This window comes from Eleutherodactylus coqui, chromosome 9, assembly GCF_035609145.1.
Source record: "Eleutherodactylus coqui strain aEleCoq1 chromosome 9, aEleCoq1.hap1, whole genome shotgun sequence".
Classification (NCBI taxonomy): domain Eukaryota; kingdom Metazoa; phylum Chordata; class Amphibia; order Anura; family Eleutherodactylidae; genus Eleutherodactylus; species Eleutherodactylus coqui.
In genome coordinates, this window is record NC_089845.1 from 12,015,423 (window position 1) to 12,031,389 (window position 15,967).

The following is a 15,967-nucleotide window of genomic DNA, read 5'->3' on the forward strand; positions in this document are numbered from 1 at the left end:
TCCTGTGGTATAGCAACACTCTCGAACCCCTTTCCTCTTCGGGAATGAGAGTGGAAACGTTCTCCTTATACCGTGGGTCGAGCAGTGTGTACACCCAGTAATCCGTAGTGGCCTGAATGCGTGCAACGCGAGGGTCACGAGAAAGGCATCCTAACATGAAGTCAGCCATGTGTGCCAGGGTACCTGTACGCAACACATGGCAGTCTTCACTAGGAAGATCACTTTCAGGATCCTCCTCCTCCTCCTCCTCCTCCTCAGGCCATACACGCTGAAAGGATGACAGGCAAGCAGCATGGGTACCGTCAGCAGTGGGCCAAGCTGTCTCTTCCCCCTCCTCCTCATCCTCCTCATGCTCCTCCTCCTCCTGAACACGCTGAGATATAGACAGGAGGGTGCTCTGACTATCCAGCGACATACTGTCTTCCCCCGGCTCTGTTTCCGAGCGCAAAGCGTCTGCCTTTATGCTTTGCAGGGAACTTCTCAAGATGCATAGCAGAGGAATGGTGACGCTAATGATTGCAGCATCGCCGCTCACCACCTGGGTAGACTGCTCAAAGTTTCGAAGGACCTGGCAGATGTCTGCCAACCAGGCCCACTCTTCTGAAAATAATTGAGGAGGCTGACTCCCACTGTGCCGCCCATGTTGGAGTTGGTATTCCACTATAGCTCTACGCTGCTCATAGAGCCTGGCCAACATGTGGAGCGTAGAGTTCCACCGTGTGGGCACGTCGCACAGCAGTCGGTGCACTGGCAGAGTAAACCGATGTTGCAGGGTGCGCAGGGTGGCAGCGTCCATGTGGGACTTGCGGAAATGTGCGCAGAGCCGGCGCACCTTTACGAGCAGGTCTGACAAGCGTGGGTAGCTTTTCAGAAAGCGCTGAACCACCAAATTAAAGACGTGGGCCAGGCATGGCACGTGCGTGAGGCTGCCGAGCTGCAGAGCCGCCACCAGGTTACGGCCGTTGTCACACACGACCATGCCCGGTTGGAGGCTCAGCGGCGCAAGCCAGTGGTCGGTCTGCTCTGTCAGACCCTGCAGCAGTTCGTGGGCCGTGTGCCTCTTATCTCCTAAGCTGAGTAGTTTCAGCACGGCCTGCTGACGCTTGCCCACCGCTGTGCTGCCACGCCGCGCGACACCGACTGCTGGCGACGCGCTGCTGCTGCTGACACATCTTGATTGCGAGACAGAGGTTGCGTTGGAGGAGGAGGAGGGTGCTTTAGTGGAGGAAGCATACACCGCCGCAGATACCACCACCGAGCTGGGGCCCGCAATTCTGGGGGTGGGTAGGACGTGAGCGGTCCCAGGCTCTGACTCTGTCCCAGCCTCCACTAAAATCACCCAATGTGCCGTCAGGGAGATGTAGTGGCCCTGCCCGCCTGTGCTTGTCCACGTGTCTGTTGTTAAGTGGACCTTGGCAGTAACCGCGTTGGTGAGGGTGCGTACAATGTTGCGGGAGACGTGGTCGTGCAGGGCTGGGACGGCACATCGGGTAAAGTAGTGGTGACTGGGAACTGAGTAGCGCGGGGCCGCCGCCACCATCATACTTTTGAAGGACTCCGTTTCCACAACCCTATACGGCAGCATCTCAAGGCTGATAAATTTGGCTATGTGGACGGTTAACGCTTGAGCGTGCGGGTGCGTGGCGGCGTACTTGCGCTTGCGCTCAAACACTTGCGCTAGCGACGGCTGGACGGTGCAGTGCGAGACATTGCTGGATTGGGCCGAGGACAGCGGAGGTGAGGGTGTGGGTGCAGGCCAGGAGACGGTAGTGCCTGTGTCCTCAGAGGGGGGTTGGATCTCAGTGGCAGGTTGGGGCACAGGGGGAGAGGCAGCGGTGCAAACCGGAGGCGGTGAACGGCCTTCGTCCCACCTTGTGGGGTGCTTGGCCATCATATGTCTGCGCATGCTGGTGGTGGTGAGGCTGTTGGTGGTGGCTCCCCGGCTGATCTTGGCGCGACAAAGGTTGCACACCACTGTTCGTCGGTCGTCAGGCGTCTCTGTGAAAAACTGCCAGACCTTAGAGCACCTTGGCCTCTGCAGGGTGGCATGGCGTGAGGGTGCGCTTTGGGAAACAGTTGGTGGATTATTCGGTCTGGCCCTGCCTCTACCCCTGGCCACCGCACTGCCTCTTGCAACCTGCCCTGCTGCTGCCCTTGCCTCCCCCTCTGAAGACCTGTCCTGAGTAGGCGTTGCAAACCAGGTGGGGTCAGTCACCTCATTGTCCTGCTGCTCTTCCTCCGAATACTCTGTGCATTCCTCCCTCGGACTTACTGCCCTTACTACTACCTCACCGATAGACAACTGTGTCTCATCGTCATCGTACTCCTCACCCACTGAAATGTCTTGAGACAGTTGCCGGAAGTCCCCAGCCTCATCCCCCGGACCCCGGGAACTTTCCAATGGTTGGGCATCAGTGACGATAAACTCCTCTGGTGGGAGAGGAACCACTGCTGCCCAATCTGAGCAGGGGCCCGAGAACAGTTCCTGGGAGTCTTCCCGCTCCTGAGCATGTGTCATTGTAGTGGAGTGAGGAGGCTGGGAGGAAGGAGGAGCAGCAGACAGAGGATTCGGATTTGCAGCAGTGGACGGCACAGAACTGTGGGTGGACGATAGGTTGCTCGAAGCACTTTCTGCCATCCACGACAGGACCTGCTCACACTGCTCATTTTCTAATAAAGGTCTCCCGCGTGGACCCATTAATTGTGCGATGAATGTGGGGACGCCAGAAACGTGCCTCTCTCGTAATCGCGCAGCAGTCGGCTGCGATACACCTGGATCAGGAGTTCGGCCTGTACCCACACCCTCACTTGGCCCTCCGCGTCCTCGGCCGCATCCACGTCCTCTAGGCCTACCCCTACCCCTCAGCATGCTGTATTACCAGTGATTTGATTTCCCAGGCAGGAAATAAATTGGCACAAGCCTGCTGTTAAACGTAGCTGGCTGCGTATGATTTCTTTACGTTCTCCACCCACCACACACGTACCCAGAACGCTGAGGACTGTCAGAGGCAGGCCAAATAGAATGTTTTCCCTTTTTTTTAAAGGAAAGGCCCACTGCGTATATTCAATCAATAATAAATATGTCTTCTGGCCCTGCAAGTGTGTCACAGAACTGCAGGGTTGCAGAGTTATTAACTACAGCAGAGCAGTGATTTCCCAGGCAGGAAATAAATTGGCGCAAGCCTGCTGTTAAACGTAGCTGGCTGCGTATGATTTCTTTACGTTCTCCACCCACCACACATGTACCCAGAACGCTGAGGACTGTCAGAGGCAGGCCAAATAGAATGTTTTCCCTTTTTTTTAAAGGAAAGGCCCACTGCGTATATTCAATCAATAATAAATATGTCTTCTGGCCCTGCAAATGTGTCACAGAACTGCAGGGTTGCAGAGTTATTAACTACAGCAGAGCAGTGATTTCCCAGGCAGGAAATAAATTGGCGCAAGCCTGCTGTTAAACGTAGCTGGCTGCGTATGATTTCTTTACGTTCTCCACCCACCACACACGTACCCAGAACGCTGAGGACTGTCAGAGGCAGGCCAAATAGAATGTTTTCCCTTTTTTTTAAAGGAAAGGCCTACTGCGTATATTCAATCAATAATAAATATGTCTTCTGGCCCTGCAAATGTGTCACAGAACTGCAGGGTTGCAGAGTTATTAACTACAGCAGAGCAGTGATTTCCCAGGCAGGAAATAAATTGGCGCAAGCCTGCTGTTAAACGTAGCTGGCTGCGTATGATTTCTTTACGTTCTCCACCCACCACACACGTACCCAGAACGCTGAGGACTGTCAGAGGCAGGCCAAATAGAATGTTTTCCCTTTTTTTTAAAGGAAAGGCCCACTGCGTATATTCAATCAATAATAAATATGTCTTCTGGCCCTGCAAATGTGTCACAGAACTGCAGGGTTGCAGAGTTATTAACTACAGCAGAGCAGTGATTTCCCAGGCAGGAAATAAATTGGCGCAAGCCTGCTGTTAAACGTAGCTGGCTGCGTATGATTTCTTTACGTTCTCCACCCACCACACACGTACCCAGAACGCTGAGGACTGTCAGAGGCAGGCCAAATAGAATGTTTCCCTTTTTTTTTTTAAAGAAAAGGCCCACTGACTATATTCAATCAATAATATATGTCTTCTGGCCCTGCCTACACAATTCTGTCCCTGTAGTATTACTGCAGGGCGCAATGCTCTGCACAGCCGATTTTGAAAAAAAAAAATGCAACACTGCTAACAGCAGCCTGCACAGTACTGCACACGGTTAAATGTGGCCCTAAGAAGGACCGTTGGGGTTCTTGAAGCCTACACTCACTCCTAACACTCTCCCTGCCTAACCACCACTTCTGTCCCTGTAGTATTACTGCAGGGCGCAATGCTCTGCACAGCCAATTTTGAAAAAAAAAAAATGGGCAACACTGCTAACAGCAGCCTCCACACTACTGCACACGGATAGATGTGGCCCTAAGAAGGACCGTTGGGGTTCTTGAAGCCTACACTCACTCCTAACACTCTCCCTACAGCAGCTCCAACACAACAGCACTTTCCCTCAGCTAACTCACAAGGCATCTGAGGCGAGCCGCGGGAGGGGCCGACTTTTATACTCGAGTGACATCTGATCTCCCCAGCCACTCACAGCAGGGGGGTGGTATAGGGCTTGAACGTCACAGGGGGAAGTTGTAATGCCTTCCCTGTCTTTCAATTGGCCAGAAAAGCGCGCTAACGTCTCAGAGATGAAAGTGAAAGTAACCCGAACACCGCGTGGTGCTCGTTAAGAGTAACGAGCATCCCGAACACCCTAATATTCGCCCGAGCATCAAGCTCGGACGAGTACGTTCGCTCATCTCTAGTTGGGACCCACTAGCGTTTCCTATTTATGACATAATCAATGCTCGTGCCAAATTTCAAGTTTCTATGACATCGGAAAGTGAGAAAATTAGATTCCGTACGTAAAATTTGGACGCTAATTCTTTGGCACATAGAATTGAATAATCGAGTTGGGACCCATTAGCTTTTACTATTTATCACATAATCAATGCTCGTGCCAAATTTCAAGTTTCTATGTGAGAAAATTACATTACGTACGTAAAATTTGGACACTAATTCTTTGGCGCTTAGAATTGAATAATCGAGTTGGGACCCATTAGCTTTTCGTATTTATGATATAATCAATGCTCGTACCAAATTTCAAGTTTATATGACATTGAGAAGCGAGAAAATTAGATTCCGTACATAAAATTTGGACGCTAATTCTTTGGCGCTTAGAATTGAATAATCGAGTTGGGACTCATTAGCATTTCCTATTTATGACATAATCAATGCTCGTGCCAAATTTCAAGTTTCTATGACATTGGGAAGCGAGAAAATTAGATTCCATAAGTAAAATTTGGACGCTAATTCTTTGGCGCTTAGAATTGAATAATCGAGTTGGGACCCATTAGCGTTTCCTATTTATGACATAATCAATGCTCGTGCCAAATTTCAAGTTTCTATGACATTGGGAAGCGAGAAAATTAGATTCCGTACGTAAAATTTGGACGCTAATTCTTTGGCGCATAGAATTGAATAATCGAGTTGGGACCCATTAGCGTTTCCTATTTATGACATAATCAATGCTCGTGCCAAATTTCAAGTTTCTATGTGAGAAAATTACATTCCGTACGTAAAATTTGGACGCTAATTCTTTTGCACATAGAATTGAATAATTGAGTTGGGACTCATTAGCTTTTCCTATTTATGACATAATCAATGCTCCTGCCAAATTTCAAGTTTCTATGATATTGGGAAGCGAGAAAATTAGATTCCGTACATAAAATTTGGACGCTAATTCTTTGGCGCTTACAATTGAATAATCGAGTTGGGACCCATTAACTTTTCCTATTTATGACATAATCAATGCTCGTGCCAAATTTCATGTTTCTACAACATCGGGAAGTGAGAGAATTAGTGGCAATGATGGAAATCGAACGATCTACGTGGGGGGGGGTCGTAACTGTCGACGACGCACGCGCGCACGCCATTTATCGTAGCTTAAATGTACTATGCCTATAATCTTCCCAGGAGTGTACTCAACAACTTCCCAAAGTTTCATGGCGATCGGATGAATGGTGTAGTAGCGCATAAAGAACAAACAGACACGCACACAGACACGCATACATTCAATTTTATATATATAGACTAGCTTACCCGTCGCACGTTGCTGCGAAGACAGACAGACATACATTCATTCATTTTTATATATCTAGATAACAACCAATCACAGCGCAACTTTTATTCTGCCTCAGCAATATAAAAAATAGCAACCAATCACAGCGCAGCTTTCATGTTACCTCTGCGGTATTATATATATAGCAACCAATCACAGCGCAGCTTTCATGTTACCTCAGTGGTATAATATATAACAACGAATTGCAGCACAGCTTTCATGCAACCTCAGTAGTATAAGAAGTAGCCACCAATCACAGCACAGTTTTCATGTTACCTCAGCAGTATAAGAAATAGCAACCAATCACAGCACAGCTTTCATGTTACCTCAGCAGTATAAGAAGTAGCCACCAATCACAGCACAGCTTTCATGTTACCTCAGCAGTATAAGAAATAGCAACCAATCACAGCACAGCTTTCATTTTACCTCAACATTCTCAATATCCAGCAATTGTCTTGCGAAACGTTCGGCGGATGCATCATTTTGTAGTTGAACACGCATCCCGTTGCTCGTAATGCCTTTTGCTTTCGTGCTTGAGATGGAAATCAAACGATCTTTGTCTGGGGGGGCATAACTGTCGACGATGCTCGCACGCGCGCCACCTATCGTAGGATAGTTGTACTATGCCTATAATCTTCCCCGGAGTGTACTCAACAACTTCCCAAAGTCTCATGGCAATTGGATGAATGGTCTAGTAATGCATAAAGGACAGACAGACAGACATACATTCATTTATATATATCAGGAAGTGAGAGAATTAGATTCCGTACGTAAAATTTGGACGCTAATTGCTTTGCGCTTAGAATTAAATAATGGAGTTGGGACCCATTAGCTTTTCCTGTTTATGACATATTCAATGCCCGTGCCAAATTTCAAGTTTCTATGTGAGAAAATTACATTCCGTACGTAAAATTTGGACGCTAATTCTTTGGCGCATAGAATTGAATAATCGAGTTGGGACCCATTAGCATTTCCTATTTATGACATATTCAATGCCCGTGTCAAATTTCAAGTTTCTATGTGAGAAAATTAGATTCCGTACGTAAAATTTGGACGCTAATTCTTTGGCGCATAGAATTGAATAATCGAGTTGGGACCGATTAGCGTTTCCTATTTATGACATAATCAATGCTCTTGCCAAATTTCCTGTTTTTTATGACACCGGAAAGTGAGAAAATTACATTCCGCACGTAAAATTAGGATGCTAATTCTTTTGCACATAGAATTGAATAATCGAGTTGGGACCCATTAGCTTTTCCTATTTCTGACTTAATCAATGCTCCTGCCAAATTTCAAGTTTCTATGACATTGGGAAGCGAGAAAATTAGATTCCGTACGTAAAATTTGGACGCTAATTCTTTGGCGCTTACAATTGAATAATCGAGTTGGGACCCATTAACTTTTCCTATTTATGACATAATCAATGCTTGTGCCAAATTTCAAGTTTCCATGACATTGGGAAGCGAGAAAATTAGATTCCGTACGTAAAATTTGGATGCTAATTCTTTGGCGCTTAGAATTGAATAATCCATTTGGGACCCATTAGCTTTTCCTATGTATGACCTAATCAATGCTCCTGCCAAATTTCCTGTTTCTGCGACATCGGGAAGTGAGAGAATTAGTGGCAACGATGGAAATCGAACGATCTACGTGGGGGTCGTAATTGTCGACGATGCTCACACGTGCGCCATTTATCGTAGGATAGTTTTACTATGCCTATAATCTTCCCAGGAGTGTACTCAACAACTTCCCAAAGTTTCATGGCGATCGGATGAATGGTGTAGTAGCGCATAAAGGACAAACACACAGACAGACAGACACACAGACAGACACGCATACATTCAATTTTATATATATAGATAACACCCAATCACAGTGCAGCTTTCATGTTACGTCAGCAGTAAGAGAAATAACAACCAATCACAGCGCAACTTTTATTCTGCCTCAGCAATATAAAAAATAGCAACGAATCACAGCGCAGCTTTCATGTTACCTCAGCGGTATAATATGTATAATATATAGCAACCAATCACAGCACAGCTTTTATTTTACCTCAACATTCTCAATATCCAGGAATTGTCTTGCGAAACGTTCGGCGGATGCATCATTTTGTAGTTGAACACTCATCCCGTTGCTCGTAATGCCTTTTGCTTTTGTGCTTGAGATGGAAATCAAACGATCTTTGTCTGGGGGGCATAACTGTCGACGATGCTCGCATGCGCGCCACCTATCGTAGGATAGTTGTACTATGCCAGTAATCTTCCCAGGAGTGTACTCAGCAACTTCCCAAAGTCTCATGGCAATTGGATGAATGGTGTAGTAATGCATAAAGGACAGACAGACAGACAGACATTCATTTATATATATCAGGAAGTGAGAGAATTAGATTCCGTATGTAAAATTTGGACGCTAATTGTTTTGCGCTTAGAATTGAATAATCGAGTTGGGACCCATTAGCTTTTCCTATTTATGACATAATCAATGCCCGTGCCAAATTTCAAGTTTCTATGTGAAAAAATTACATTCCGTACGTAAAGTTTGGACGCTAATTCTTTTGCGCATAGAATTGAATAATCGAGTTGGGACCCATTAACTTTTCCTATTTATGACATAATCAATGCTCGTGCCAAATTTCAAGTTTCTATTACATCGGGAAGCGAGAAAATTAGATTCCGTACGTAAAATTTGGATGCAAATTCTTTTGTGCATAGAATTGAATAATCGAGATGGGACCCATTAGCTTTTCCTATTTATGACATAATCAATGCGCGTGCCAAATTTCGAGTTTCTATTACATTGGGAAGGGAGAGAATTCGATTCCGTACGTAAAATTTGGATGCTAATTCTTTTGTGCATAGAATTGAATAATCGAGTTGGGACCCATTAGCTTTTCCTATTTATGACATATTCAATGCTCGTGCCAAATTTCAAGTTTCTATGACATTGGGAAGCGAGAAAATTAGATTCCGTACGTAAAATTTGGACGCTAATTCTTTGGTGCATAGAATTGAATAATCGAGTTTTGACCCATTAACTTTTCCTATTTATGACATAAGCAATGCTCCTGCCAAATTTCACGTTTCTATTACAGTGGGAAGCGAGAGAATTCGATTCCGTACGTAAAATTTGGACGCTAATTCTTTGGCGCATAGAATTGAATAATCGAGTTGGGACCGATTAGTGTTTCCTATTTATGACATATTCAATGCCCGTGCCAAATTTCACGTTTCTATGACATTGGGAAGCGAGAAAATTAGATTCCGTACGTAAAATTTGGACGCTAATTCTTTGGCGCTTAGAATTGAATAATCGAGTTGGGACCCATTAACTTTTCCTATTTATGACATAATCAATGCCCGTGCCAAATTTCAAGTTTCTATGACATTGGGAAGCGAGAAAATTAGATACCGTACGTAAAATTTGGACGCTAATTCTTTGGCGCTTACAATTGAATAATCGAGTTGGGACCCATTAACTTTTCCTATTTTTGACATAATCAATGCCCGTGCAAAATTTCAAGTTTCTATGACATTGGGAAGCGAGAAAATTAGATTCCGTATGTAAAATTTGGACGCTAATTGTTTTGCACATAGAATTGAATAATCGAGTTGGGACCCATTAGCTTTTCCTATTTATGACATAATCAATGCTCGTGCCAAATTTCATGTTTCTACAACATCGGGAAGCGAGAAAATTAGTGGCAGTGATGGAAATGGAACGATCTACGTGGGGGGGTCGTAACTGTCGACGACGCTCGCACGCGCGCCATTTATCGTAGGATAGTTGTACTATGCCTATAATCTTCCCAGGAGTGTACTCAACAACTTCCCAAAGTTTCATGGCGATCGGATGAATGGTGTAGTAGCGCATAAAGGACAGACAGACAGACACGCACGCAGACAGACACACACGCATACATTCAATTTTATATATATAGATGTGTTTATGAACAAAGTGTTTATAACTGCAGGTAGACTCATTTCGGTGCAAAACACAAGTATTACAATCGTCATTAACAGAGAAATCGACAAATCTGGGGGTGTATTGAAATTAATGAACAGTAGTGTAAATATAAACCAAATATATACACATTGTTCTCATGCTGCATGGATTTTCACCTTAAAAGGGTTACTTGGGTACAATTTTGTTTTTTTGCAAAGCTGCTCATAAGGCTGGAAGAGCATAAAAAAGTCCTACCCACTCACTGGTCCCCACCACAGCGGTTTCACTGGTGCCTGCTTCCCCACTATCTCTACTGAAGTGATTACATCCCTATTCAAGGACATATGACCACTGCAGCGAGCCGGAGATTGGTTGCAGCAGTCACATACCTTGTGTCTGCGATATCATCGCTGATGCAAGAAGTGGAGAGCAGCAGAAGATTGGGCATTGGGGCAACAGGATCAGCTGAGGTGAGTATAGCTTCTCCTAGGTTTTTCTATGCAGGTGAGCAGCTTTACAAAAAGAATTGTGCCTAAATATCCCCTCATGTGATGGCAGATACAGATGTGTGACCAATGTGTCTACTGTTTGCCAGCAGGAGTGTTGTACTTATTTTGTAATCTGTTCATGTTTCACTTCCTTCTATAAAATGATTTTAAAGAAAGATGGAGACATTTCACAGAAGTGTGGAGGTGAGAAGCGCTACTTGTTCTGCGGTCATAGACCATCATCTGGAGGAGTCTGAAGAAAACAGCTTTAATTAACGGAAACCTTTCAAGACAATCAAGTTGGGCTTATGTCCGGTATTTCATGCTCTGACACCTTTACAATATAAATAATAAATCTTCACCATTTCTTTGGGGCCTTTGTTTTTTATCTTTAAAAAAATAAAAATTAAAATGCAACTCTACCAGTAAATGTTACCTCAAGAAACTGCTTTATATACATGAGTACACGGGGCTACTGGAAAAGAAATACAGCAATTCAATATTTTATGGAAATCAAAGTATTACTGATAAACTAAAAAAGTAAGTATTTTTGCAGTATGCTATTAGATTTGTCTGACTAAAGGCTTATTCACACGAACGCACTTGTGCTGCATACAACAGGTTCAAAATTTGCTGTGTTGCGGTGAATAGAACCCAATGATTTCAGTGGGTTCGGTCACATGTGCATTTTATTTGCATGTGCAATTTGGTTGTGCAAAAAGAAAAAGAGCATGTAATGTTTTCTTGCATATTGTGCACAAAAATAGCACATATTAAACTAATTAAACCATGAAATCAATGGAAGCATATGTGTGTTTCTTTGCACATGCAAATATGCAGGGCATGCGTGCAGAAAAAGTACACACACATGCACAAAGATGCAACAGCCATTGCACAAATGCATGTGTAAATACATTAACATCCATGTGAAGCCTGCCTAAGGGTCCTTTTAGATGAGGCAATTTTTCAGGCATTTAAGTGGCTGACAGTCATCACAATGATAGTCAATATATACACAGAGCCACCAGCAGCATATAAAGAAATACCACTCCTGTGGTTGGATCCTTCTACGCAAGGCACCAGCCGCACACGGACCAGACCTCATCCGCATAGCACATCAAAATTTGAAAAAAGTGCGGCAGCATTCACGGGTGTAGAGAAAGTAGCAAACTTTTATTCTCCCATGGTAAAATTACAGCGGCGTTTCAACCTCCAATCGGATCTTTGTCAGGCTTGTCTACACCCGTGAATGCTGCCGCACTTTTTTCAAAGTCATCACAATGATATCACTGCCGATCTTTCACACAGGAGTGATAATCATTCAGAGAATGGATGATCGCTTCTGTTGCTCTCCTCCTTTCACAGTAGATAGGCAGTCATTCATAGATAAAAGACTACTTCTTTAAACAGGCTGATCATCTTTTGATTTTTAAGGCTGCCTAAACTGAACACCGAATGATACGTGAATGAATTATATAATTTTTTGCTCGGTCGCTGGCAGTGTTGCACGATCCAACAATAAACTGAATGATAATCATTCCATAAAATAAAGGCCATTAGTTATAAATGTGCCGTTGTGAGTCTTCTCATGAATAGGATCCCTTGCTCCTCTGCTACATCTGGTCTCCAAGAACGTTCACTTTGCCTAAACAACCACTCATTGGTGATTGATGCTAACAGAAATAATATTACAATATTAACATTCTATATAGCGCACTTATAGATGAAATAACGCGCAGGTTGAAGAACTCACTGAAATATATAATTTTGTGCGCTACTGTATTAAAATTAGTCCCCAAGAAAGATGTAGGAGCAGCACACCAGGGATTCTTTAAGAAATTGTATAGCACCAGAAGGCGCTTCCTTTATTTAAATCTCCATAAAAATGCAACATTTCAGCCCTGTATGGGCCTCTCACACTTGAGAAAGGCCCATATAGGGCTGAAACGTCAAATTTTTATGGCGATCTAAATAAAGGAAGCGCCTTTTGGTGCTATACGAATTCTTAAAGAATCCCTGGTGTGCTGCTCTTACATCTTTCTTGGGGACTACACTTACAAGGATCCAAGGAGTCAAGGATCCATTGGAGTGTTCACCCCCACAGGCTCTCCCTGTATTTGGTAAATCTGGGAGTGGATATTACTGTGCTGTTGGTTTCCTCTTTTCTCTGCTCTTTGACTGTATTAAAATTGTCAGTCCGCTGACCATTTTGCATGTTTTCACAAGTTTACACAGTATCACAATAAAAGCTGAAACCTGGAGTTCTTTCACTGTAGACAGTGGTGATTTAGAAACCTATGTAAGAGAGAATGTTTCTATGTTATCCATAGCAACTAGAGATGAGGGAGCGCACTCATCCGAGCTTGATGCTCATTCAAGTATTAGGGTGTTCGAGATGCTCGTTACTCGAGTCGAGCACCACGCGGCACTCGACTCCATTACATTTCCTTCCCTGAGAAATTTGCGCCCTTTTCTGGCCAATAGAAAGACAAGGAAGGCATTACAACTTCCTCCTGTGACGTTTCAGCCCTATCCCACCCCCCTGCAGTGAGTGGCTGGCGAGATCAAGTGACCCCCGAGTATTTAAATCTGCCCCGCCCGCGGCTCACCGCAGACACACTCTAAGAGAGATCAGGGAAAGTGCTGCTGATGCTGCTGCTGCTATAGGGACAATGTTAGCGTCTTCAAGAACCACAACGGCCCTTCTTAGGGCCACAGCTCACCTAGTGCATTACTGTTGTGGCTGCTGTGATCACTTTTGCACCAATTTTTTTTTTATGTATATCGGGCGTGCAGGCTGTAGCGTTCTCAGGCTGCAGTCTGTACTTCAGTATAGGGGCAGTATTGGTCAGGCAGGGACAGTGGTAGTGTAGAATCCTGTCTACAAGTATCCCAACGGTTCTTCTTAGGGCAACCTGCGACCATGTGCATTGAACTCCGTGGTTGCTGGGAGTTTTAGTACCTCTACATTGCACAGCCTAGCCTGCGTGCAGCCTTCATTTAGAAAAATTTTTCTGTCCGCACTTCGCGTAGCGTCACTGCAGTCTGCCTCTGTACGCCAAGAAACCGCACATTTTCTACAACGCTCTGTTATACGTGTGCTCTCTCAGACGTTCACGGTCTGCCCGACGCCCATAGATTGAAAGTGCAATACACACTGCCTAGCCTCAGGCTGCATTGCAGAGTAAAATAAGGAGATTAAAAAAAAATTTCCTTTTTACGGCTAACGGTTACCCAGTGCATGTGCCTGCGTGGCCTGTGGGACTTTACGTCCATCCAAACTGCATAGTTCACAGCCTAGCCTGCGTGCAGCCTTCATTTAGAAATATTTTTCTGTCCGCACTTCGTGTAGCTTCACTGTAGTCTGCCTCTGTACGCCAAGAAACCGCACATTTTCTACAACGCTCTGTTATACGTGTGCTGTCTCAGACGTTCACGGTCTGCCCGACGCCCATAGACTGAAAGTGCAATACACACTGCCTAGCCTCAGGCTGCATTGCAGAGTAAAATAAGGAGATTTTTAAAAAATTTTCTTTTTACGGCTAACGGTTACCCAGTGCCGGTGCCTGCGTGGCCTGTGGGACTTTACGTCCATCCAAACTGCATAGTTCACAGCCTAGCCTGCGTGCAGCCTTCCTTATAATTTATCTCTGGCTTCATTTAGTGTTATATTACCGCTGGCAGCCAGAAACTGCGCGGCAATAATTCACAAACATTTTTACACCGCTCTGCTCGATTCTTAATCCAGCATGCTGAGGGGTAGAGGTAGGGGTAGGGGCAGAGAACGTGGACGCGGTCGAGGACGCGGAGTCCCAAGTGAGGGTCTGGGCATAGGCCAAGTTCCTGGTCCAGGTGAATCGCAGCCGGCTGCTGCGGGAGTAGGAGAGAGGACAGTTTCTGGGGTCCCCAGCTTCATAGCGCAATTTTTGGGTCAACGTGGTAGACCTTTATTAAAAAATGAGCAATGTGAGCAGGTCCTGCCGTGGATGGCAGAAAGTGCATCCAGCAATCTATCGACCACCCAGTCTTCTACGCCGTCCACAGCTGCAACTCTGAATCCTCTGGCTGCTGCTCCTCCTTCCTCCCAGCCTCCTCACTCCATGAAAATGACTAGAGATGAGCGAGCACCAAAATGCTCGGGTGCTCGTTACTCGGAACGAACTTTTCGCGATGCTCGAGGGTTCGTTTCGAATAACGAACCCCATTGAAGTCAATGGGCGACCCGAGCATTTTTGTATTTCGCCGATGCTCGCTAAGGTTTCCTTGTGTGAAAACCTGGGCAATTCAAGAAAGTGATGGGAACGACACAGCAGGGCAGGCGAGGGGCTACATGTTGGGCTGCATCTCAAGTTCACAGGTCCCACTATTAAGCCACAATAGCGGCAAGAGTGGGCCCCCCCCCTCCCAAAAACTTTTACTTCTGAAAAGCCCTCATTAGCATGGCATACCTTAGCTAAGCACCACACTACCTCCAACAAAGCACAATCACTGCCTGCATGACACTCCACTGCCACTTCTCCTGGCTTACATGCTGCCCAACCGCCCCCCCTCCCCCCCACAGCGCACACCAAAGTGTCCCTGCGCAGCCTTCAGCTGCCCTCATGCCACGCCACACTCATGTCTATTTATAAGTGCGTCTGCCATGAGGAGGAACCGCAGGCACACACTGCAGAGGGTTGGCACGGCTAGGCAGCGACCCTCTTTAAAAGGGGCGGAGCGATAGCCCACAATGCTGTACAGAAGCAATGAGAAATAGAATCCTGTGCCACCTCCATCTGGAGCTGCACACGTGGGCATAGCAATGGGGAACCTATGTGCCACACACTATTCATTCTGTCAAGGTGTCTGCATGCCCCAGTCAGACCGCGGTTTTTAATTCATAGACACAGGCAGGTACAACTCCCTATTGTGAAGTCCCTGTGGACCGACAGCATGGGTGGCTCCCTGGAACCCACCGGCGGAACATAAAAATATCCCATTGCATTGCCCATCACAGCTGAGGTAGTAATGTCATGTTTAATGCAGGTGGGCTTTGGCCCCCACTGCATGCCCCAGTCAGACTGGGGTTCTTTACAAGTGGAAACAGATGCATTTATAATTCCCTGTAGACCCACAGCATGGGTGGGTGCCAGGAAGCCACCGGCGGTACACAGAAATATCCCATTGCATTGCCCAACACAGCTGAGGTAGTAATGTCGTGCTTAATGCAGGTGGGCTTCGGCCCACACTGCATGCCCCAGTAAGACTGGGGTTTTTTACAAGTGGACAGATGTAGGTTAAACTCCGTGTGCACCTACAGCATGGGTGGCTCCCTGGAACCCACCGGCGGAACATAAAA

General features: G+C 45.7%; 1 protein-coding gene across 1 annotated transcript in view; it reads left to right on the top strand.

Moving 5' to 3' along the window:
* Positions 1-10,977, top strand: part of LOC136578925 (poly(rC)-binding protein 3-like) — a 645,331-nt gene extending 634,354 nt beyond the window's left edge. The window contains exon 14 of the mRNA XM_066579121.1: positions 10,803-10,977. Coding sequence (XP_066435218.1) covers positions 10,803-10,905 — 103 coding nt within the window. The 3' untranslated portion in view covers positions 10,906-10,977. The remainder of the gene's footprint in view (positions 1-10,802) is intronic.
* Positions 10,978-15,967: the final 4,990 nt, after the last annotated feature.